Below are 25,091 nucleotides of genomic sequence, written 5' to 3'. Positions count from 1 at the left end.
AACATCCTCACACATGCTCCAAACCCGGTCTGATGACCGCCTCCTACCACCACCAGCTCCCACCAGCTCCGTCTGCCGTGGCCAGGCCGTAGCTCCTCCCCGCTGTCTCCCATCTTGAAGCCTTTTCCACACTGGAGTCTTCCCTGCCTTGAATGGTTTCCATTCACTTCTGTTCTGCCCTTCCCCCGGGCAAAAGACATGTCCCTTCTTTTCCAGGAGCTGCTGGGGAAGTCCCCCGTTGACATCTAGGGCAGCGATTTTTAAAAGCGCCAGCGGTGGACTCCACCTGCACTGAATCACCCACGAGGCTTGCTAAGATGCAAATGCCTCACCCCCAGCCCCCATGACCTAGTGAGGCAGAATCTCCACACAGGCAGCCAGGAATCTCTAGTTCTAACAAGATTCCCCAGGTGAGTCAGATCCACGCAAAGCACAAAAATCAAGGGTTTGTTTTGAGTCCTTGCTGATTGCTGGAGTCCAGCTAGGGCTAGACCTAGAAAATTCATGAAATAATTTCGCTGAAAAGACTCCAAACTCCCCATGTGTTACCAGTAGGACCACCCAGGAGATCTGGATTCCATTCTTACCTTATACCAATAAGTGGTGTTACCTTAAGCAAGTCACTTCCCCTCTCTGGGCCTGTTTTCTCATCTGTAAAAGGAAGGGCCAGGACTTGGGGGTCTCTGGGGCCATCCTACTCTAGCATGTTTGGAAATCCACTTGGGTTAGGCTGCTTTGTAGGGTCGGTGTGGTGGGAAACGAGAATGGGGAGCTGTTGAGGGTGAGCCCAGATGTCCCATGACTGCCTTGGGGGACAGTCAACAGTTGCTGTTGATGTTCAGAGGGGCACAGAGGTCTCAGGCCAGATGAGGGCCAAGGTCAGGACCTAAGCAGCCTGGCCTGCGAGGGCCGTGGCAGAGTCAGGCTGGGGCAGTCTGGTGCTGATCCTTGGGGAAAGGAGGGAGCCTGGAGAGTGGGTCTGAATGTCAGGGCTCCGGCCTGGTAGACTGGATCAGAACCTGGCTCTCAGGCCCTTAGGAAGCCGAGAGAGCAAACGGGAGCCCCCAGGCATGGCAAGGAACTGCAATTCAGGGGGTCCTGGCAGGATGGTTCCATTGCATAGCTCCGGGGGGCGGGGGCATCTCACAGAATACAACGTGCGTGGTGCCCTCAAGAGTTGTGCCACATGGAGGGACACACTGGGACTAGGCACCAAGGGTACCGCCAGCCATTCTGGATCCTGAACTTAGGGCAGCAGGACGAGCTCCAGGCCCAGCCACTGCCTTGGCCTGCTAGGGCGCAGCCAGCACTTGCGGGGAAGGATGTTTCTCCACCCCTCCTGGTTGGGAACTGGAGGCCTGAGCTCAGCCTTCCCATGGCCACAATAGGGTGGGGGGGGGCAGGGGGCAGGCAGCAGCAGGCTTGACGGGAACTTACCTCAGATGGACAAATCTGCTCCCACTAATTACAGGCAGCCCCAGTCACTCTGCCCTCTGGGGCCAGACTGCCCAGCCCCTCCCCGTTGACTCAGGAGCACTGCCAACAGGAGGGGAAGGCCCAGAGAAGGTTCCAGGCCATTCAAAGGACTTGCTAACTGGTCCCAGGAGATTGGCATTGTTTTGCTAGAAGAAATGGCTGAGAAAGAACGTAAAAACCACTGAAAATTGGAGGGTTGTTCTGAGCACAGACTCCCAAAACAAAAAAGATGCAGGGCCATGCAGCATAGCAAGTGCTTTCACCAGCAATCATCTTAACCCTGAAACAACCCGGGAGGTGATTAATACCATTACCTGCCCTTACACCCAAGGAAGCGGGACTTCGGAAGCCACAGCGCTAACAAGTGCCCAAGCTAGGCGCTGACCACCTCACAATGATGGAACCTCCAGAAACAGCCTGACCCTGGTGTAGGACAACAAAGTTTGGCCCCTAGAAGATCCGAGAGTACTGGGTAGAAGGGCCGGGGGGTGTAAGAGGCCAAGAGATTTTTCTATCTGACCCTTCTGGGGTGGGGAACAGCAGCTCCCCACTTTCCCGGACTCAACCCTCCTGGAGGTTCACCCCTGAGAAGCTCTGATCCCTCCAGAGGCCTGAGTGGAACCTCTTGGGTCCTCTTTTTTCAACTCTTCAGAAACATTCTAGATTCAGAGAGGGACCAAATCCCAACTTCCGTGCTCGCTGAGCATTCCCCAGCCAAAGGTTGAGGGATCCCTGTGTAACAGATGGCTACTCACTCAAGAGCTTTCAAATTCTCTTTATTAAAAATCTTTTTTTTTCCTTTTGTAAAAACAAACACTTGCGGTCAGTTATACAGATCGGGAAAAGTGGTGATGATTTATGGGACACTCAACAAACTCCAATACTTTACAAGTTCAAACTTAAATGAACTAAGGTTTCTATTTTTTTCATAAGCTCAAAAGTCAAACCCTGGTCCAGTTCAAGTATAATCTAACGATCACAGCCTCACAGTGTCAAGGGAAACCCTGATACTAACAGCTGCTGCTCACAACAACATCAAATTTACCAAATTCTTTGGGAATACTCTGTGGATACACTTTATTTCAGGTGTTTACGATAAAGAGAAAGTATACAGGCCTTTTGTTATGTTAACCCGGGGTACGAATAAATCTGTTGCTCAAGGCAGCAGTTCCTCTTGAACAACCTTTTCGGGGAGACATTTTGAAATGGTTAACAAACATTGAAGAAAAGCTTTAAAAAAAAATCAATATTTTCCTGGTCGCTTTTAATACTGCATTGTGTATGACACACGTAGGAATAAAAAGTGCAAATTATAGAGTGGGTGAAACTATGCCAATGGAATTGTATAAAAATAAATAAAAATAAATATATATATACACACAAAAAAAGGATCTTAGATGATTTTTTAAACTAAAGATTCTGATTGACTGCAAAGAGCCTCCTCTCCTTCACGGGGCCATTCTCCAGCTTTAAAATATGGGGAAGGTCAGTCTATCAGCAAGGGAGCCGTTACATTACTAGGGAATTCAGCTGTTGGAACAGCCATCCAGATTTCCATGGAAACGTTGCTTGGGGGGATGAGCTGGCAGGGTCAGCTTCCACTTTGCTGGGAGAAAAGACTGCCAGCATCTCTGAAAATACAGTTTTAGCCTTTAGGTTTTTCCCAGCAAAGGTTCAGTAAGCAGGCCAGAGAGCTGTCTCCTGACTTCCCACCAGTGGGAAGGAGACACACAGGGTCAGAGGTTTCTGAAAAATGGAGGAGGTGGGTTTCCAGAGCACCAGGTAAAAAAACCAGAGGAGCCAGCCAGGGGCCCAGGTCTGGGCTGAGTCACCACTTTCACACTCTACTCTCTTTGAGACACTCACCTTGCTGAGGCCCCCGGGGGCGTGATGCCAAGTTCAGGTTCTCTGCTGCCTCCAGCCTCTCCCTACACCTGTCCCAGCTGGTCTGTTTGCCTCTGGTGCTCGCCTGAACTCTTCCCTCTCACAGGTCCCCAACAGTGGTCTCCTTGCCAGCGACCACTTGCCCCAAGGTTTACACGTGATCCTCTTATGTTCTGTTTTTCCTTCCTTTCTGTGCCTCAGTTTCCTCACTGATAAAACGTCAGTGTCCAACTCAGATAATCTCTCTACCCTTCTGCCTTTAGTGCGGAGGACAGAATGCGCAGTTTAGTCTTATCTACTATTGAAAGAAAAAAGCAAAAAATTAAAAGAAAACACACAATCTCGACCTAGTCTGCCTGCCTGTGGTCAGGAATAGAACAGGAACCGTCTTCCAGGGGCAGAGCTGGGGCGGCCGCCTCCGGGCGAGTGTCTCAGCTTGAGGAAGTAGCACCAGGCTCCCCCCTGACCTTCTCAAGGGCTTCTCCAGGGCTGCAGCTGAGCCTCATTTCCCCCCAGCACCTTTTCCCAGACCCTTCCAATAGATGGCAGACCCTGCAGCCTGTTCTGTCTGGGGCCTGAAGCCACTGAACTTTCAGTATCGCAGAGCCTGGTGGGAAGGAGCCCTGTGCTGCATAACATTTAATATCAAAGTCTGCACACGGGGTCAACTCTGACATGCCCTTAACCTTCTGCCCAGTTGGAAAGGGTCCACCTACAAACACCTGGCAACCCTCAGATGCTCCTCAGTCCTGCAGTCTTTTCATTTGTGTCCCCTGCCTCCAACAGACCATTTAAAAACCATCCCGCGGGCTTCCCTGGTGGCGCAGTGGTTGAGAGTCCGCCTGCTGATGCAGGGGACACGGGTTTGTGCCCCGGTCCGGGAGGATCCCACATGCCGCGGAGCGGCTGGCCCGTGAGCCATGGCCGCTGAGCCTGCGCGTCCGGAGCCTGTGCTCCTCAATGGGAGAGGCCACAACAGTGAGAGGCCCGCGTACCGCAAACAACAACAACAAAAAAAAAAAAAAACAAAAAAACCCATCCCGCTATGAGGCTGCTGGAGCCCAGAGTGTAGGCCCCAAACAAAGGGCGAGTCAAGGGCAGATGCCACTTCCTTGTTTTGGTGTCTCCCAAGCCAACCATTTATGGCTGGGAGGCCAACCTTCAACGGAAGCCCTGACCTTCTGCTGTTTTAACCGGAGGGGGAAGATGCTTCTGTTTTCATTTTTACTTAAAGTGAGTCTAGACCAAATTTAATGTCCAGAGTAGAACAAACCCTGGCATCTCCTGAAATCAAGAGGAAGGAAATACATTTGGAGGGAACTTATCAGAGCTTCCAAAATGAAGGGCTCTTTTCCTCCTCAAATTTTATTCTAAGGCATGAATCTGGTGGGCTTCTAGAACGACGGAGAGGATGAAAGAGTTATGGTCCAGCTGGAGGAACTCCCAGCTTCTGCCCCACTGACTGTCTAGGGTTCCCCCCTCCAGGACTGCAGGACCCGACTCAGCTCCCCCCACACACAGGACGCCAGGCAGAGAAACTGCTCCAGGTTCACTGGCGTGGTTCTCAACCCAGGAGTCTCCGTGAAATCTTTTTTTTTTTTGGAAGACTCAGCCTGGCTTGACCTGTCCTATCCCATCAAGAATCGGAACACTGTGAAAATCCCTGAGAAGTTGGATTTTATGAAAAGGAAATGCCCCTGGGCACAGAAGGAGGGGGTGGGGGTGGGGAGGAAGAGAGAGAAGCACACTGAAGGACTGTTTGAAGGAAACAGGAGTCGACAGGGAGAGAGTGGGTGCCCCTCAGCAGACGGACACACCGCGGTGAGGCCTCCGGCAGGCGCTTCAGGGGCATTTCATGAGTCTCTGAGGACGGACCCAGGCCACGTGGCCTGCCTGGTCTTCCCTCCTCTCTGGCCTTAGTTCCTGTCCCGGAGGGCGGGGAGGCCCCACCTCTCAGACCCTCCTCTCCCCGCTTGCAGCAGTGGCAGGGATGTCAGAGCTTTTTCCTTTCAAAGTGCGGCACGACTCCGCTGTCCTCGGGCCGAGGGCTGCCTGCCCGTTCTGTCTCCATCAGGCCCTCCTCGGCCAGCTGGGACAAGTACTTCTGTGGGACAAAGACGGGGGGCAGAGAGAGTAGTGAGCTGGCGGGAGAGGAAGGGGGTGTGCCTCGGCCCCCCTCTCCTATCACCTTGCCCAGTGGGTGGGACCCCTCTTCTTCCTCCCCAGATCCTTCCAGGGCTCCAGGACCCAAGCTAAGTGAGGAGCTCCGCCCCCTGTATGTTAGTTTACAAATGACCCATAGAGAAGGTAGAAAGCACAGATCCTAACCAGAGCAAACACATCCATAGGCCTTATCCCAGACCAAGTGCTATTCTGCTTTTCTTCTATAAACTCATTTAATGCTCACAACAACTCTACTTGTTTTCCAGAAAGATTTCTAGTATCCAGGCAGCACATCACGTGTAAAAGGCAGAGTGATGAGACAGGGAGGCTGGAAGGGTGGGGAGGGGAGCGGCTCTGTCCCACAGCGACTGTGAAAGACAAAACCGCAGCCTGACGTTGGAGACTCCAGCAGACAGGCTGGCAGGCTCAGTGTCTCGGAGGTTCCATGGTGGGGGCCTACCTCCGCCCTGCCCCAGAGCACTCACTGCTCCCGCTGGCCCCCAGCCCAACTCGGCGAGCCTGTTGGGCTGCTCCTGGGATTCTGGATTCAACGCAGTGAGGTGGAACCGGAAAATGCCTGGCGCCCCAGCTGCATATCCTCTGATGGCTGGGGCAGCCAAGGGCAGTGCAAAGAGCACTGGATTAAGAGTCAGCAGGGTTAAGTCCCCCGCAGTGGTCAGGTGTGTGGGCTTTGCCATCAGATGACCCGGGTTCAAATGCTAGCTCTCAGCAGGCAAGTTCTCCAATATCTTCGACTGTAAAGTGTGAGTAATACAGTAACTACTGCATAAGGTTGCTGTGAAGTCCAAGAGAGGCACCATAAAGGACTGAGCGCACTGCCTGGCATGGAATAAACACTCAGCAACGTTGCCCTTTATCATTAGTGGCACCAGCTGTCTGATTTGGGGAAAGTCCCTCATCTTTTCCCAGCTTCAGACCCGAAACCGTTAAATGGGAGAAATGGTATCTTCCTCCTTCCTCCTCCAGGGTTGATTTTGAGGGTCAGACAAGATGATGTGCTTGAGGTGACGGGGTCGATCCGCTCTCTTTAGGAGAGACTGTGGTTGGCTGAGTGGTGGGTGAGACTGACGGGGAGAAGGGCAGACCGTGGGTCTCTCCGGGCCAGGCTGCTGATGGAGGGCCGGGTTCTCCTCCACCTCGTCTCAGGGAAGGCACGCGGGTGGGTGGACCACCAATGGACCGAGCAGGCGTCTAGTTTTCCCATCTAGCACTGACTCCACCTGCTATTCCGATCACTCTGGTGGGTTCTCTCAGAGCGTGACCAGCAGTGGGCACAGCCGGGACTGCAGAGAGAAAATGAAGGTTCCTTCTACCCTGCCTCAAAGAACAACCTGACTCCTACCTTAAGGCCTCCTGGGGGTGCTAGGTTTACAAGTTGCCTGACTTAGGTGTCAGCCAGCACCTGCTACTTGGGGCTGAATTCCTCCCTTTTCACACGTGTAACATGGAGTGTGGTGCAGTAGGTGCGACTGTGTGGACAGAGACATTCTGTCAAGGCCACTTCCCAGACAGGAAGAAACCCTATCTGGGTAGCCTGCGATGGAGGCTCCCATCTTCAGGACAGGTGCGCCAGGGCAGCCTGAACTGCATTTGGCGAGCGTAAGGGGCTTAGCCGGCATCTGGACCTGACATGCCTGGGACCACAGGAATGGTCTGCTGTGGGGAGGCGAGTCTGCCTGGGGGTTTAGCCCAGAGGCCCTGAACATAGTGCAGTCGGCTGCCCTGCAAAAAACACAGGGTTTAGAATTCAAGGCCCTGGCAAGTCTGCACTCACTCTTCCTACCTTCCTGGGTGACCCTGAGCTGTGTGTCTCCTTGGGGGCTACACAATCCAGCCGAGAATGCCGGATGAGATCACAGGTTCTCATGTTGAAGGATCATAATCTGCTGGAAAGACTTTTTAAAATGCAGATTCTCAGGCCCCACGCTAGAGAGAGAATGAATAAGCAAGTATAGGGTAGGTCCAAGAAGCTACATTTTTAAAAGATTCCAGCTGGTGTGAAGACCAAGGTTTGGGAAAATCAGGACCGGATGATCTTCAAGACCCCATCCAGCCGTGCCGTTCTAGAGGTTTAATCTTGTTGGGGGTGAGGGATGATGATGTCTTCAGGGTAGACAGCTGCCCTCGGCTGGCGCCGGGTAGCCCAGTCTGAACCCTTGGCCTGGCCAAGTCACTGCCCGCCCCCAGGAGAGGCTGGGACCTGGGCCCCAGACCTTGTGGCTTCCTTGGTCATGAACAGCTGCTTTCCAGAGGGAAATCAAGAGGCTTAAATGACCTGAGTTTGGGCATAGCCAAGGACTGTCCCTTGCACATGGTGACCCAGGCCATGACATGGGTCTCAGTTTGCAAGACCAGCTTAGTAGAGTGAGAAGAGGAAAGGGATTAAGAATCAGGCAATCTGGCCCCAGGCCTAGTAACTCACCACCTACATGGCCTTGGACAAATCCAAGGCTTGGACAGATCCTTGGCTTCTCTGGGTGCCAGTTTCCTCAATTATAAAACAAGAGAACTAGCCCATATCTGAGTTTTCTTAACTGGGGTACACATTCAACTCATGTGGAGAACTTTCTCAAATTACATATTTGAGAAAGTTCTCAAATTCTACTGAACACCTGGCCTAAGTAGTATAAATACTTTTGAAACACTGTCTAGGGGATTTTGGTTCACATCCCCGGGTAAGAACCACCAGAGCAGCCATTCTTTAACAATTAAACTGATAGTAATGCCTGCTCTGGAATTCGGGCATGCTGCTACCGCAGGGGTGTTCTAATGTCAAGGCCTTGTGCCTCAAAAATGTAGTTTGATTCCTTGTAGTAAAAACAGGAGGTGCCTTGATATACTTACCCCTGAGTGTCTGATCTTCCATGATTTGTATTACATTACTAACCCCCAGCTTATACCAGAAGTTATATGAAAATCACATTCTAATATGCTATATATTATATAGGTATATATTATAGGATATATTGCTATATCTTGTGATTTTAAGAAGTGTTTTTTCCACACATTAACAGCTCTGAAATTGAGATGCATTTTACAATTGATGGAGTCTCACCGTTTAATTTGTAACATTTATTTCCTTGTTGATATCAAAAAATAGTGGCGTGTCTTACCACTGATGGCACCTTAGATTAGATAAAATATGGTATATAGGGTATTTTTTATATGCCACGGTTAATATACTATGAAACGTACTTATTTTATTTTTTGCTTATCTCCTACGCTAGATGGAAGGTCCATGAGGTCAGGGATTGCTGTCCGCTTTTTTTGTTGTTGCCTACCCAGTGCCTAGAATAGCGTCTGGTCCATGGTATGCCTGTGATAATAGCTGCAGTATGGATGGACATTTCAATAGAACATAATAGTGGGTTTTATTCTAGCAAACAAGGATAGTGCACAGGGGAAGAGAAACATAGAGAAATATCTGCATCTGGAACATCCAGGTGAAAAGGGACCAGACCCAACCAGGGGCCAGGTGAACACTAACAAGCCATTCGGTCTAGAGGGAGAGGCGGTTGCCAAAAAACCCAAGCCAAACAGAATGTTTTGTACCAAGGTGGAGACAGATGCCCTGAGAGCATGTGGGAAGCAGCTACCATACGGAGCCACCTGGTGGAGTCAGGACTGAGAGAACAGGAGGAGTTTTCCATGAGATGGAAGGAGACAGCAACGAACAGAAACTGAGACCAGGGAGCACTCCCCACACCCTCCCCGGGCGCTAGGCAAGGAAGGCCGACGGTTACCTGTAAGTTCCGGTAGTGGACAGCACTGCGACAGTGGCTCATCTTTGCCATCTCCTCGCTCGTGTAGAACAGCCCACACAGTTTGCAATAAAAGCCGGTCCTGGGCACCACGAACTCCACCCCTGCAGAAGGATTGGAGGTGGACAGGGAGGCAATTAGGAAGGTGGAGGGAGGCCCCCGGGGTCCAGAGAGCAGTCAGGTGGTAACAGGAGCAGTGCACTCCAGCCCTTGATTACTGTGGACTTTGGCTGGTTACCCAGTTTCTTCAGGCCTCAGTTTCCTCATTTGCAAAACAGGCACGAAGAAAATAGCATCAACTTCATTCACATGCAGCTGTGAATGTGAGGGATGTACTCCCTGAAGTGTGATGGAGGGCTTAGCAGTTATATGCTCCGCAACTGCCTTTGGGAAGTAGGTCCAGGCTCTACTACAATCAGCCTACTTCCAGGGAAAGGAGAAGGAAGGAGGTTTCTTACATTTCCCTGGGTGGATTTTGCTTCTCCACACTGTACCCCTCCCTGCAGCTGTTGTGGCCAGGACTCTGGAAGAATGCTCTCTCTTTTTTTTTTATAAAGTGAATGGTGTTTTTAAAAATTTAATTAATTAATTAATTTATTTTTGGCTGTGTTGTGTCTTCGTTGCTGCGCATGGGCTTTCTCTAGTTGCAGTGAGCGGGGGCTACTCTTGTTGCGGAGCATGGGCTCTAGGCGCGTGGGCTTCAGTAGTTGCAGCACGTGGGCTAAGTAGCTGTGGCTCGTGGGCTCTAGAGCTCAGGCTCAGTAGTTGTGGTGCACGGGCTTAGCTGCTCCGTGGCATGTGGGATCTTTCCGGACCAGGGCTTGAACCCGTGTCCCCTGCATTGGCAGGCGGATTCTTAACCACTGTGCCACCAGGGAAGCCCAAAAATGCTCTCATTTTTGTTTGCTTATTTTAGAATTATGTTCATTAAAGAAAAATTTTAAAGATAAAAGTGAGGAAAAATCACCCAGAGTCATTCCAATCAAAATATTTTCTTCCACACTATCTACATAGAGAGCCTTTTTGCGGGGGAGGGGGACATTTTTAATCACACCCTAAGTGTAATCCTATCTCCTCCTTTTTCCATGTGATGATCTATCATAAACATTTTTCCATCTTTTTCCAGTCTTTACATCTGAACCATTAATTAGTAGCATTTTATTTATGATGCGTTAAATAAAAGTCCCAGGATTCTGGGAGGCGTTTTGATTCTGAGGAAGGGAAATGTTGGCTCAACAGCCAGACAAGTGACAGTGTCACAGCCCAGAGGATTCATCTTTGAAGTGGGATGGTGGCCGCTCCAGCCTCCACCAAGGTGTTTGAGCATCACAGTTCAAACTGAGAAGGCACAGACCAGAGGCTAAGAATCTGTGTAGCCTGGGGAGAGCTGGCTGAACCCCTCCTGGGTCTCAGTTTCCTCAGGCACCTGCTCGTGAAGGACCAGCTAAAGAACAGAGTGTGAGGGCCATGACGAGCAGGACGCACTGTGGAACTAAAGGAAAGGGGCCAGCCACTCAGGACACCCAGATCCCGCCTTCAGACTGGGGCTGCTCCCTATGTGCTGACCCACTTCAGCTGGGCTTTCCTGCTGCCCATCTGGTTGGTTCTGCTGGGGGTGAGGGAAGGTTGGAGATCTGGCCCCAAGGGGTGGCAGGGAGAGCGGGGCTAGAAGCGGCACACCAGGGCCAGAGCAGCTTCTTGCAGAGAGGGGGACAGGCCAAGGCATTGCGTGTGACCACAACCCTGGGCCTTGCTTCACTTTCCTTCTGCTTCCTGACAGACAGAGCTAAGTGCACAGGAGACCCTGTCATAGAGGAGCAGCTTAGACTTGTGATTATAACTTTATTTTTCCATTTCAAAAGAGCCACTTATCAGGGGCTTCCCTGGTGGTGCAGTGGTTGAGAATCTGCCTGCCAATGCAGGGGACACGGGTTCGAGCCCTGGTCTGGGAAGATCCCACATGCCGCAGGGCAACTAGGCCCGTGAGCCACAACTACTGAGCCTGAGCATCTGGAGCCTGTGCTCCACAACAAGAGAGGCCGCGACAGTGAGAGGCCTGCGCACCGCAATGAAGAGTGGCCCCTGCTCGCCGCAACTAGAGAAAGCCCTTGCACGGAAACGAAGACCCAACACAGCCAAAACGAACGAACTAACTAAAAAAAAAAAAAAAAAAAAAAAAAAAGCCACTTATCAGTGTGGAGGGGCAGGCCTAGAGGGAGGAGGGAGCCTGGGAGGCCTGCCTGCGGCCTGCCTTGACTGATGGCTCCTCTGTGGTCTGGAGCCTGGGCGGCCTCAGCCGGTTCTAACTGCCACACAGCAAGCCGAGCCCTCAGCAGTCTCCAGAGGTCCCCAGGGGCGGGCTCAGCTGCCCAAGGGGAGGCCGAGTGTCCTTCCCCTCCCCACCGTCCTCCCACCCTCACTGCAAAGGATGGGAAAGCGTTGGCTTTGCCTGTGTGTGGCCAGCCCACCCCTCCACCTCCCCCGGGCCCTGGCTCCTGGATATGGCTGGCAAACGAGCTTAAGCAAGGCCTGCCTTTGTCCTCTGTTCCTGCAAAATACTTCTCCCCTTTGTTGCTGCTCTATGGGGAGCTGAGGCCCACACAAGACAAGAGAAGGGCAACCAGAAAAGGAGAAGCACCACCCGAGGCCACGTGGAGCAGGCACAGGCCTGTGATCAGAGCCTCTCCCTGTGTCCTGTCCCAGACCCTGCAGGATCGGCCAATTGGGTAAAACCAGGAAAGAAGCCTTGAGGTTTTCACTGCAGACCCTGCTGGGGCCTCCAGAATCTTCCAGGTTTCCCAAGAGGCCTTCTAGTCCCTGTCCTTGGCCCCCCAAAAGGGGTGCAGCTGGCCTCAGAAGCCACGACAGAGTGTGAAGCAGGGTCTGAGCTGTGCCCCTTTTGACCCCAGCGGCACAGCTACCATCTGTAGTGATAGTTCACTTGAACAAAGGCATCCACTGGGGAAAACAAAACAAAACAAAAAAGCTCAGAAGCCACAGTATACTGGAGAGAAAATGGAATATGGAATTTAGAGTCAGATAGACCTAGCTCTTTGACTCACATTGTGTGATCTCAGGTATGTTATTTAACCTCTCTGAGATCAGTTTCTTCATCTAGGATACAGGAATAATAATACCACAAATGGTGTTATTGGGAAGCACCTATCATTTTGCCTGGTGCTTAGAAAATATTAGTTTCCACGGGGGCTTCCCTGGTGGCACAGTGGTTGGGAGTCCGCCTGCCAATGCAAGGGACACAGGTTTAACCCCTGGTCCGGGAAGATCCCATATGCCGCGGAGCAACTAAGCCCATGTGCCACAACTACTGAGCCTGCGCTCTAGAGCCTGTGAGCCACAATTACTGAGCCCACGTGCTGCAACTACTGAAGTCCGCGTGCCTAGAGCCCATGCTCTGCAACAAGAGAAGCCACTGTAGTGAGAAGCCCGCGTGCCGCAACAAAGGGTAGCCCCTGATCGTCGCGACTAGAGAAAGCCCGCGTGCGATAATGAAGACCCAATGTGGCCAAAAATAAATAAATAAAAATAATTTTTTAAAAAAAGCATTAAGGGGCCTCCCTGGTGGCGCAGTGGTTGGGAGTCCGCCTGCCGATGCAGGGGATGCAGGTTCATGCCCCGGTCCGGGAGGATCCCATATGCTGCGGAGCGGCTGGGCCTGTGAGCCATGGCCGCTGAGCCTGCGCATCCGGAGCCTGTGCTCCGCAACGGGGGCGGCCACGGCAGTGAGAGGCCCGCGTACCGCAAAAAAAAAAAAAAAAAAAAAAGGCATTAAAAGAATATTAGTTTCCAGACACATGTTAAACCTTTCTGCACAGAGGCCAAAAGGCCCTCCAGCCTTTCACCAGAGCCGCCTGGAGAACCCAGACTCCACGGCTGCCCGCAACTCTCCTCCCTGCCTCCACTGGCCTCTGGGGCTCGTTGGGCAGGTGGTCAGAGACAGCTCTGAGGAAGGAGAAGCTGAGGCAGGATCCCCAAACGCCTGGGAACTCACTCTTGAGTAACCGGCAGTTGCATGGGCACTAGGATACCAACACTGCCTTGGGATGCCTCTGGAACGTGAGGGCCAGGGGAAGCAGCAGTGTCAAGAAAAAACTGCCACAGCCCCAGTGAGTTCTGGAGCAACCTGGTCCTCCCATTTTTCAGCCTCTACTAAGTACAATAACTAAAGCTACATCTGCCTTCTAATAACAGCTCCTGGCACTGGTAATTACAACTCTGTCATCCCAGCAAAGCCTGGGATGGGTGGCGGGGGAGCTTGCATTTTGCAGGCAATGCCCTTTGGTTCTGGGAAGAGCAGGACTTGGCAGGCTCACACTGGCTGGGGTCACCCAGAGCTGGCCTGAAACACATAGGGTGCCCTTCCCACCCCCATGTCCAGTCCAGCCCCTAAGCAGCAGGACTCTGCCCCCCTCTCCTCCTCATTTTGCCTCTCTGCTCTCCACAGGGACCAAGCCTGAGCCGTTCTCCCACCCCTAGAAGTCTCTCTGCTAGGAACAGACCATGGAGGGTGAAGGGTTATGTAGCCCCAGTGAGAGGAAGCATCGTAGGTCTCAATAACTATTTCATAAATGAATAACAATAGACAACCTGTATTAAGTACCTTCTACTGGAAAACACTGAGACCTTACCAGTACTCATTCAGCTAATCCTAAAAATAACCCTACGTGGTAGGCATCTATTACCAGCCCTTATTTAGAGATGAAGAAAGCCAAGGAGAGAGGTTAAATAAGCAGCTTTTTGCCCCACAGCCAGCTGGGATTTGAACCCAGAGAGTCAGATTCCACAGTCTGTGCTCTTAACCACTGCACACAATTGCCTTTCTTCCACTGTGCTGCCTGAACTGTAGGAACAAGAGGGTCTCCAATTAGGAATCCTCAGTTCTGACATGAGCTTGCTGTGTGATCTTAGGTAAGAAAGTCTCTGGGCTTCAGTTTCCTCACCTGTCAAATGCAGAAAATAGTACCGTATGCCCCCTACTGAGATGGATGAGACAATAGGTCTCAAAGCTAATCAGAGGGGAGACCTTCAAGATGCGGGAGGAGTAAGACGTGGAGATCACCTTCCTCCCAACAAATACATCTACACGTGGAACAACTCCTATAGAACACCTACTGAACGCTGGCAGAAGACCTCAGACTTCCCAAGAGGGAACAGACACATGAGGGCGGCCTACATACAGAGGCGGGGCCAAACCAAAGCTGAATCCCAGGTGCTGTGCGAACAAAGAAGAGAAAGAGAAATTTCTTGGTGTGGCCTCAGGAGCAGCGTATTAAATCCCCACAATCAACTGGATGAAACCCGCATCTGCAGAATACCTGAATGGACAACAAATGTTCCCAAAATCGAGGCGGTGGACTTTGGGAGCAACTGTAGACCTGGGGTTTGCTTTCTGTGTCTGATTTGTTCCTGGTTTTTATGTCCATCTTAGTTTAGTTTTCAGTGCTTGTCATCATTGATGGATTTGTTTATTGGTTTGGTTGCGCTCTTCTTCTTTTTTAAAAAATTACTATTATTTTTTCCATTTTTTCTCTTTTTGTGAGTGTGTATGTATATGTTTCTTTGTGTTATTTTGTCTGTTTAGATTTGCTCTTACCATTTGTCTTAGGCTTCTAACTGTTTGGGTTTCTTTGCTGTTGTTGTTTGTTTTCTTTTTATGAGTGTGTGTGTATATGATTCTTTGTGTGATTTTTGTCTGTTTAGTTTTGCTTTTACCCTTTTGTTTGGGGTTCAATCTGTTCATTTTTTTCTTCCTATTTTTTTCTTCCTTTTATTCTGAGCTGTGTGGCTGGCAGGGTCTTGGTGCTCCAGCTGGGTATCAGGCCTGAGCCTCAGAGGTGGGAGAGCCGAGCCCAGGAGACTGGACCACCAGAGACCTCCTAGCCCCATGTAATATCAATCAGCGACAGCTCTCCCAGAGATTTCTGTCTCAACACTAAGACCCAGCTCCACCCAATGGCCAGCAAGCTCCTGTGCTGGACGCCCCATGCCAAACAACTAGCAAGACAGGAACATAACCCCATCCATTAGCAGAGAGGCTGCCTGAAGTCATACTAAGTTCACAGACACCCCAAAACACGCCACTGGATGTGGCCCTGCCCACCAGAAGGACAAGATCCAGCCCCACCCACCAGAACACAGGCACCTGTCCCCTGCACCAGGAAGCCTACACAACCTACTGAACCACTGAACCCACTGGGGGCAGACACCAAAAACAACGGGAACTATGAACCTGCAGCCTGTGAAAAGGAGACCCCAAACACAGTAAGTTAAACAAAAAGAGAAGACAGAGAAATATGCAGCACATGAAGGAACAATGTAAAAACCCACCAGACCAAACAAAAGAGGAGGAAATAGGCAGTCTACCTGCAAAAGAATTCAGAGTAATGATAGTAAAGATGATCCAAAATCTTGGAAATAGAATGGAGAAAATACAAGAAATGTTTAACAAGGACCTAGAAGAACTAAAGAGCAAACAAACAATGATGAACAACACAATAAATGAAATTAAAAATTCTCTAGAAGGAATCAATAGCAGAATAACTGAGGCAGAAGAATGGATAAGTGAGCTGGAAGACAAAGTAGTGGAAATAACTGCCACAGAGCAAAATAAAGAAAAAAGAATGAGAATAATTGAGGACAGTCTTAGAGACCTATGGGACAACACTAAATGTACCAACATTCGAATAATAGGGGTCCCAGAAGAAGAAGAGAAAAGAAAGGGTCTGAGAAAATATTGAAAGAGATTATAGCTGAAAGCTTCCCTAATGTGGGAAAGGAAATAGTCAAGTCCAGGATATCCCATGCAGGATAAATCCAAGGAGAAACACGCCAAGACACATATTAATCAATCTATCAAAAATTACAAACAAAGAAAAATATTAAAAGCAGCAAGGGAAAAACAACAAATTACATACAAGGGAATCCCCATAAGGTTAACAGCTGATCTTTCAGCAGAAACTCTGCAAGCCAAAAGGGAGTGGCAGGACACATTTAAAGTGATGAAAGGGAAAAACCTACAACCAAGATTACTCCACCCAGCAAGCATCTCATTCAGATTCCACAGAGAAATTAAAACCTTTACAGATAAGCAAAACTTAAGAGAATTCAGCACCACCAAACCTGCTTTACAACAAATGCTAAAGGAACGTCTCCAGGCAGGAAACACGAGAGAAGGAAAAGACCTACAAAAACAAACCCAAAACAATTAAGAAAATGTTAATAAGAACATACATATTGATAATTACCTTAAATGTAAATGGATTAAATGCTCCAACCAAAAGACATAGACTGGCTGAATGGATACAAAAACAAGACCCATATATATGCTGTCTACAATAGACCCACTTCAGACCTAGGGACATGTACAGACCGAAAGTGAGGGGATGGAAAAAGACATTCCATGCAAATGGAAATCAAAAGAAAGCTGGAGTAGCAATACTCATATCAGACAAAACAGACTTTAAAATAAAGACTATTACAAGAGACAAAGAAGGACACTACATAATGATCAAGGGATCAATCAAAGAAGAAGATATAACAATTGTAAATATTTATGCACCCAACATAGGAGCACCTTAATACATAAGGCAAATGCTAACAGCCGTAAAAGGAGAAATCGACAGTAACACAGTAAGAGTAGGGGACTTTAACACTTCACTTTCACCGATGGAAAGATGATACAGAATGAAAATAAATAAGGAAACAGAAGCTTTAAATGACACATTAGACCAGATGGACTTAACTGATATTTATAGGACATTCCATCCAAAAACAACAGAATACACTTTCTTCTCAAGTGCACATGGAACATTCTCCAGGATAGATCATATCTTGGGTCACAAATCAAGCCTTGGTAAATTTAAGAAAACTGAAATTGTATCAGGTATCTTTTCTGACCACTACACTATGAGACTAGATATCTATTACAGGAAAAAAACTGTAAAAAATACAAACATATGGAGGCTGAACAATACGCTACTAAATAACCAAGAGATCACTGAAGAAATCAAAGAGGAAATCAAAAAATACCTAGAAACAAATGACAATGAAAACAGAACGATGCAAAATCTATGGGATACAGCAAAAGCAGTTCTAAGAGGGAAGTTTATAGCAATAAAACCCAACCTCAAGAAACAAGAAAAATCTCAAATAAACAACCTAAACTCACACCTAAAGCAATTAGAGAAAGAAGAAGAAGAACAACAAAAAAACCCGCCAAAGTTAGCAGAAGGAAAGAAATCATAAAGATAAGATCAGAAATAAATGAAAAAGAAATGAAGGAAATGATAGCAAAGATCAATAAAACTAAAAGCTGGTTCTTTGAGAAGAAAAACAAAATTGATAAACCATTAGCCAGACTCATCAAGAAAAAAAGAGAGAAGACTGAAATCAACAGAATTAGAAATGAAAAAGAAATAACAACTGACACTGCAAAACTACAGAGGATCATGAGGGATTACTACAAGCAACTATATGCCAATAAAATGGACAAACTGGAAGAAATGGATAAATTCTTAGAAAAATACAACCTTCCAAGGCTGAACCATGAAGAAATAGAAAATATGAACAGACCAATCATAAGCACTGAAATTGAAACTGTGATAAAAAATCTTCCAACAAACAAAAGCCCAGGAAGAGATGGCTTCACAGGTAATTTTATCAAACATTTAGAGAAAAGCTAACACCTATCCTTCTCAAACTCTTCCAAAATATAGCAGAGGGAGGAACATTCTGAAACTCCTTCTATGAGGCCACCATCACCCTGATACCAAAACCAGACAAATGTGTCACAAAAAAAGAAAACTATAGGCCAATATCACTGATGAACACAGATGCAAAAATCCTCAACAAAATACTAGCAAACAGAATCCAACAGCACATTAAAAGGATCATATACCGGGGCCTCCCTGGTGGCGCAGTGGTTGAGAGTCCGCCTGCCGATGCAGGGGATACGGGTTCGTGCCCCGGTCTGGGAGGATCCCATATGCCGCGGAGCGGCTGGGCCCGTGAGCCATGGCCGCTGGGCCTGCGCATCCGGAGCCTGTGCTCCGCAACGGGAGAGGCCACAACAGTGAGAGGCCCGCATACCGCAAAAAGAAAAAAAAAAAAAAAAAAAAGGATCATATACCATGATCAAGTGGGGTTTATCCCGGGAATGCAAGGATTCTTCAATATATGCGATTCAATCAATGTGATACACCATATTAACAAATTGAAGGATAAAAACCATGTGATAATCTCAATAGATGCAGAAAAAGCTTTGGAAAAAATTCAACACACATTTATGATAAAAACTCTACAGAAAGTAGGCATAGAGGGAACCTACCTCAACATAATAGAGGCCATATATGATAAACCCACAGACAACAACATTCTCAATGGTGAAAAATTGAAACCATTTCCACTAAGATCAGGCACAAGACAATGTTGCCCACTCTCATTGTTATTATTCAACATAGTTTTGGAAGCTTTAGCCATGGCAATCAGAGAAGAAAATGAAAAAAAAGGAATCCAAATCGGAAAAGAAGAAGTAAAACTGTCACTGTTTGCAGATGACATGTTACTATACATAGAGGATCCTAAAGATGATACCAGAAAATTACTAGAGCTAATCAATGAATTTGGTAAAGTAGCAGGATACAAAATTAATGCACAGAAATCTCTTGCATTCCTATACACTAATGATGAAATATCTGAAAGAGAAATTGAGGGAACACTCCCATTTACCACTGCAACAAAAGGAATAAAATACCTAGGAATAAACCTTCCCAAGGAGACAAAAGTCCTGTATGCAGAAAACTATAACACACTGATGAAAGAAATTAAAGATGATACAAACATACGGAGAGATATACCATGTTCTTGGATTGGAAGAATACATATTGAGAAAATGACTATACTACCCAAAGCAATCTACAGACTCAATGCAATCCCTATCAAACTACCACTGGCATTTTTCACAGAACTAGAACAAAAAATTTCACAATTTGTATGGAAACACAAAAGACCCCGAATAGCCAAAGCAATCTTGAGAAAGAAAAATGGAGCTGGAGGAATCAGACTCCCTGACTTCAGACTATACTACAAAGCTACAAGAATCAAGACAGTATGGTACTGGCACAGAAACAAAAATATAGATCAATGGAACAGGATAGAAAGCCCAGAGATAAACCCACGGACATATGGTCACCTTATCTTTGATAAAGGAGGCAAGAATATACAACGGAGAAAAGACAGCCTCTTCAATAAGTGGTGCTGGGAAACTGGACAGTTACACGTAAAAGAATGAAATTAGAACACTCCCTAACACCATCCACAAAAATAAACTCAAAATGGATTAAAGATCTAAATGTAAGGCCAGACAGCATAAAACTCTTAGAGGAAAACATAGGCAGAACACTCTATGACATAAATCACAGCAAGATCCTTTTGGACCCACCTCCTAGAGAAATGGAAATAAAAGCAAAAGTTAATGAATGGGACCTAATGAAACTTAAAAGCTTTTGCACAGCAAAGGAAACCATAAACGAGACAAAAAGACAACCCTCAGAATGGGAGAAAATATTTGCAAACGAAGCAACTGACAAAGGATTAATCTCCCAAATATACAAGCAGCTCATGGAGCTCAATATCAAAAAAACAAACAACCCAATCCAAAAATGGGCAGAAGACCTAAATAGACATTTCTCCAAAGAAGACATACAGCTTGCCAACAAACACATGAAAAGATGCTCAACATCACCCATCATTAGAGAAATGCATATCAAAACTACAATGAGGTATCACCTCACACCAGTCAGGATGGCCATCACCAAAAAATCTACAAACAATAAATGCTGGAGAGGGTGTGGAGAAAACGGAACCCTCTTGCACTGTTGGTGGGAATGTAAATTGATACAGCCACTATGGAGAACAGTATGTTGGTTCCTTAAAAAACTAAAAATAGAGCTACCATAGGACCCAGCAATCCCACTACTGGGCATATACCCTAAGAAAACCATAATTCAAAAAGAGTCATGTACCACAATGTTCATTGCAGCACCATTTACAATAGCCAGGACACAGAAGCTACTAAGTGTCCATCGACAGATGAATGGATAAAGAAGATGTGGCACATATATACGATAGAATATTAGCCATAAAAAGAAACGAAACTGAGTTATTTGTAGTGAGCTGGATGGACCTAGAGTCTGTCATACAGAGAGAAGTAAGTCAGAAAGAGAAAAACAAATACCGTATGGTAACACATATATACGGAATCTAAAAAAAAATGGTTCTGATGAACCTAGGAGCAGAACAGGAATAAAGACGCAGACGTAGAGAATGGACTAGAGGACTTGGGGAGGGAGAAGGGTAAGCTGTGATGAAGTGAGAGTAGCACTGACATATATACACTCCCAAATGTAAAATAGATAGCTAGTGGGAAGCAGCTGCATAGCACAGGGAGATCAGCTCGGTGCTTTGTGACCACCTAGAGAGGTGGGATAAGGAGGGTGGGAGGGAGACGCAAAAGCGAGGGGAGATGGGGATATATGTATACATATAGCTGATTCACTTTGTTATACAGCAGAAACTAACACGACATTGTAAAGCAATTACACTCCAATAAAGACGTTAAAAAAATTCTAATCGGAGAGTATAATCAAGAATAAAAGTGCAATATGTAATAGCCCCAAGCCAGAAATAACCCAAATGCCCATCAACAGCTGGATGAATAAACAAAATGTGATCTACCCATAACCACAATGCAATACTCCTCAACAATAAATAGAAACCAACTATCCATACACCCAACAATTTGGATGAATCTCAGAATAATTACTGAGTGAAAAAAGCCAGGCAACAAGAGTACATACTGTATAAGTCCCTTTATATAAAATTCTAGAATGCAAACTAATATTTAGTGACAGGAAGGAGGGCAGTGGTTACTTGGGGATTGAGGGTGGGAGCGAGGGATTACAAAGGAGTATCAGGAAATATGGGGGTGAGGAGTATGTTCACTATGTTGGTTGTGGGGATGGTCTCACAGGTGTTTACACGTGTCACAATTCTTCAAATTGTGCATCTTATGTGCACTTCATTAACATCAATCATACCTCAATAGAGCTGTTTTAAAAACTAAAATGAGCTACCATTTTCCTCCTAACAGGTTGGCAAAGATTAAAAACTGATAAGATCCAGAGTTGGTGAGGATGTGGAGAATGAGTACTCTCACTTGAGGTAGCACTGAAAACTGGTATAATCTTTCTGGGGAGCAATTTAGTGGCAATTATGAAAATATGAAATACAAATATATATGGACATCCCCCCTCCCCCGGGCCAGGACGTTATCCTCCAGAAACCCTGGTTCACACACAAAGGTGACAGTGTGTTTGGAAGGCAACAAAGCTCAGAGGCAGCATGGCACAGGGACTCTAAGTGCCGGGGTTTGAATCCTGACTCCAGTTTGGGCTGTTCGTTAGCTTTGTAACCCTGCATCTCATTTCCCTTTTTTTTTTTTTTTTCTGTACACGGGTCTCTCACTGCTGCGGCCTCTCCCGCCGCGGAGCACAGGCTCTGGACGCGCAGGCTCAGCGGCCATGGCTCACGGGCCCAGCCGCTCCGCGGCATGTGGGATCTTCCCGGACCGGGGCACGAACCCGTGTCCCCTGCATCGGCAGGCGGACTCTCAACCACTGTGCCACCAGGGAAGCCCTCATTTCTTTCTTTTTTTTTTTTTTTTTTTTCTTTTTGCGGTATGCGGGCCTCTCACTGTTGTGGCCTCTCCCGTTGCGGAGCACAGGCTCCGGACGCGCAGGCCCAGCGGCCATGGCTCACGGGCCCAGCCGCTCCGCGGCATATGGGATCCCCCCAGACCGGGGCACGAACCCGTATTCCCTGCATCGGCAGGCGGACTCTCAACCACTGCGCCACCAGGGAGGCCCAAAGCCCTCATTTCTTATCTGTGATATAGGGATAAAAATATTACTTACCTCACAGGTGTTTTGAGAGTTCAATGAGAAAAATACTAGAAGTGGTACCTACATGGTAAATGATAAAAGCCTAACTATTATAGCATTTTAATAATGGGAAAAAAATGAAAACATAATGTTCACCAGTAGAGGAATGGATCGAGAATGTATGGTACAGCTTTTAAGATGGAATATTTGCAGTGGTTAAGAAGAATGCATTCTCTAGGTACTGATGTGAAGAGATCTCTAAGACCCACTGTTACGTTATAAAAGCAAATTACACAACATTATGTGTATAGTTTGATCCTATTTTTGTGGGAGAAAAACTATCTGTGGGTATGACAGTGGCTACCTCTGGCGAGGGGGAGAGACTGGAGGGAAGAGATACAACATTTAATATTTACTTCATATGTTTTCTAAAATTGGTTATAATAATCTTTCACACTTTTTATAATAAAAAATAAAATAAAACATGAATTATAAGGTAGCAGGATTGATTCTTAATTTTTGCCTGTGTGTGTCGTACAGATTTCTAAGTTCCTAGATGCCAAGAGACTTGTGCTCCATTTTTCAGTTCCCCCTGAGTGTCCTCACAGAGTGCCACGTTATCCAGGAGGGGTTGCTGACTAAGTGAATGCATAAATGAACTGTCTGGCACCTTTTTCCTGAAAGGCAACCTTTGCAACTATTTTCCAGCATTAACAAACCCAGGGCCTTCTGGCAATCATCTTAGTTCATCCTAAGGTCAGTGTGTATCTATCTGCTTTTTTTAGTTTTTGTCCTGGAGCATACTGAACGGGTATGCAGCAAACTTATCCTTTAAAAAAAAAGAAAGTTTGCTCTTCGAATCTGACTAAATGGCACACTTGGAGGACGGGAAACAGTACGAAATTTTTAAAAGCAGATGAAAAGGAAAAAAGGAAACTTGATGGAAAAGGTGAGCCTCCATGTTGACGAGCCCCTCTGGGGCTAATTGACTTGTTAATAAAGGACTTGCAGTGACTGGAAAAAAAAACCCCAAAACATTCCTGGGTATGACTTATTTGAGGACATGCAGTTACCCAGCATGGGAAGGACAGGGGCCCACGTCTCTGTTCAGTGCTCTTCTATCAACTATATAGGGTCTGCCCCAGACGCAGTCTATTCAGCATCAATGGCTCAGAGAAGCTGGTCTCTCCAAGCGAAAACAATGCAGCGTTGTTTTGAGAAGGGCTGGGGCCAGGAGGGCAGGGAAGACGTTAGCAGAAGAGGTGCATTTCTTTCTTTTTTTTTTTTTTAACATCTTTATTGGAGTATAATTGCTTTACAATGTTGTGTTAGTTTCTGCTGTATAACAAAGTGAGTCAGCTATTGGCTTTACGGCAGCTGCTGGCCTCTGCTTCCCTGGCTGAATAAGGGCTGTATGGTCAGGAATAAAGCATTTCCTGACAGGGAAAACAAGTCTCTGCTCTGGCTCCCACAGCAGTGCCGTTCAAAGTCTGGCCCCATGAGGTATCTGGTCTACTATGGGAGACTGAAATTTCAAGAAACTTTAAGGCAGCACGCACATCTAGGTAACTGCATCAGACACGAAAGACAACAAAATGACAAAAAGCCCTCTCAAGCTCTTAGATGTTATTACAGGACTATCGTTTCCTGGAGCCCAATTCTCAGGAAGGACTGTGTATTTCACCCACCTAGAGGAATGCTAAGTTCACTGAACACATCCTCAGGTTCCCAGGAAGGCAAAGAAAGGGGCTGTTTCAGCTCCACTTCAGCATATTCCAGTGACCTCACGTCCAGAGATTTAATTTCCATGTACCTGGAGTTATCTGCAAAACATGAGCCAGGGCAAAGTGGTAATGAAACACAACATGCCTCAAAGAATCCCTGCAATTGTATTCCTTGCACTGTGTGATGGGAAACAGTCCCTTGCGCTGCTTAATAACATGAGACTAGGCCAGGGCTGCTAATTAGAACCAAAGTGCTATAACAAAGAGCTTTTTCCGCTGCCAAAAGAATGCCACACGCAAGAAAACTTGGCAAGCAGCTACATCAGGTCTGTGGGGGGGTGGGCTGCTGATGCCTTCGGTTGGGATGATCCATCCCCGTGTCCCTCGTTCAGTAACAACTCCATCTCTGCAGGCAGAAGAATTACTGAAGTGCAAAAATTGTGCTGATGTCCACAGAAGCACTGAGGCGGGCAGAAAAGGCAATGCCATTCTCACCCCAAGCCTGTCGAGCAGTGTTATTAAATATGAACTCCAAACACTGGCTACGCTAATAAGCCATTAACACCAGTGCATGTCGAGACCTATACCGCAAAATACAAGGGGTTCAATCAGAGCGAGGTGAACAACACTTCGCTCCTCCTTTATTCTTGCCTTCTGTAGACACAGCCCAGGCCTCAGCGTTTCTCTAGCAACAAGGCAGCTCACAGCAGAGTTTCCATGGAGACTCAGATCCACGCAGGTGAAAAACAGCTCAGGTCAGCTTGACATGGAGGGAAGTCCAAGCCCACCTACCAGCTCGTGCCAACCACAGAGCACTGGGTTGACATGTTTATTTTTAAGCCTTTCCTCTCTCTATATTTTCTGCCCTCGACTCTTATCCCCCTTACTTCAAACTCTGGAATGCTGCAGGCTTTCTGCAAAATGAATTTCTAGCTATTTTCATTGAGAGAAAATTGAGGACTACTCTCCCCTCCCCCACAGTCCTTGATGGATCTTTAGTTTCCACTTGGCACAGAAGACAGGGCTTAGGCTATTTTAAACTCTGTCTTTCATGATGTCACGGTGCCAGGCACAGACACACATCACCTCCATTGGCGGTGGAGGAG

At 47.3% G+C, this 25,091-nt stretch overlaps 1 protein-coding gene across 1 annotated transcript in view; it reads right to left on the bottom strand.

The window, feature by feature from the left end:
* Window positions 1-4,546: 4,546 nt before the first annotated feature.
* RBM20 (RNA binding motif protein 20) overlaps window positions 4,547-25,091 on the bottom strand; it is a 211,795-nt gene continuing 191,250 nt past the window's right edge. The window contains exons 12-14 of the mRNA XM_082631853.1: window positions 23,950-24,084; window positions 9,288-9,409; window positions 4,547-5,464 (exon numbers count right to left, since the gene is read on the bottom strand). Coding sequence (XP_082487979.1) covers window positions 5,354-5,464; window positions 9,288-9,409; window positions 23,950-24,084 — 368 coding nt within the window. The 3' untranslated portion in view covers window positions 4,547-5,353. The remainder of the gene's footprint in view (window positions 5,465-9,287; window positions 9,410-23,949; window positions 24,085-25,091) is intronic.

The sequence above is a fragment of the Mesoplodon mirus genome, assembly GCF_964341445.2.
Source record: "Mesoplodon mirus genome assembly, chromosome: 2".
NCBI classification, from domain to species: Eukaryota; Metazoa; Chordata; class Mammalia; order Artiodactyla; family Ziphiidae; genus Mesoplodon; species Mesoplodon mirus.
Note: the sequence above shows the minus strand (reverse complement) of the source record. Positions and strands in the feature narration are given on the sequence as shown.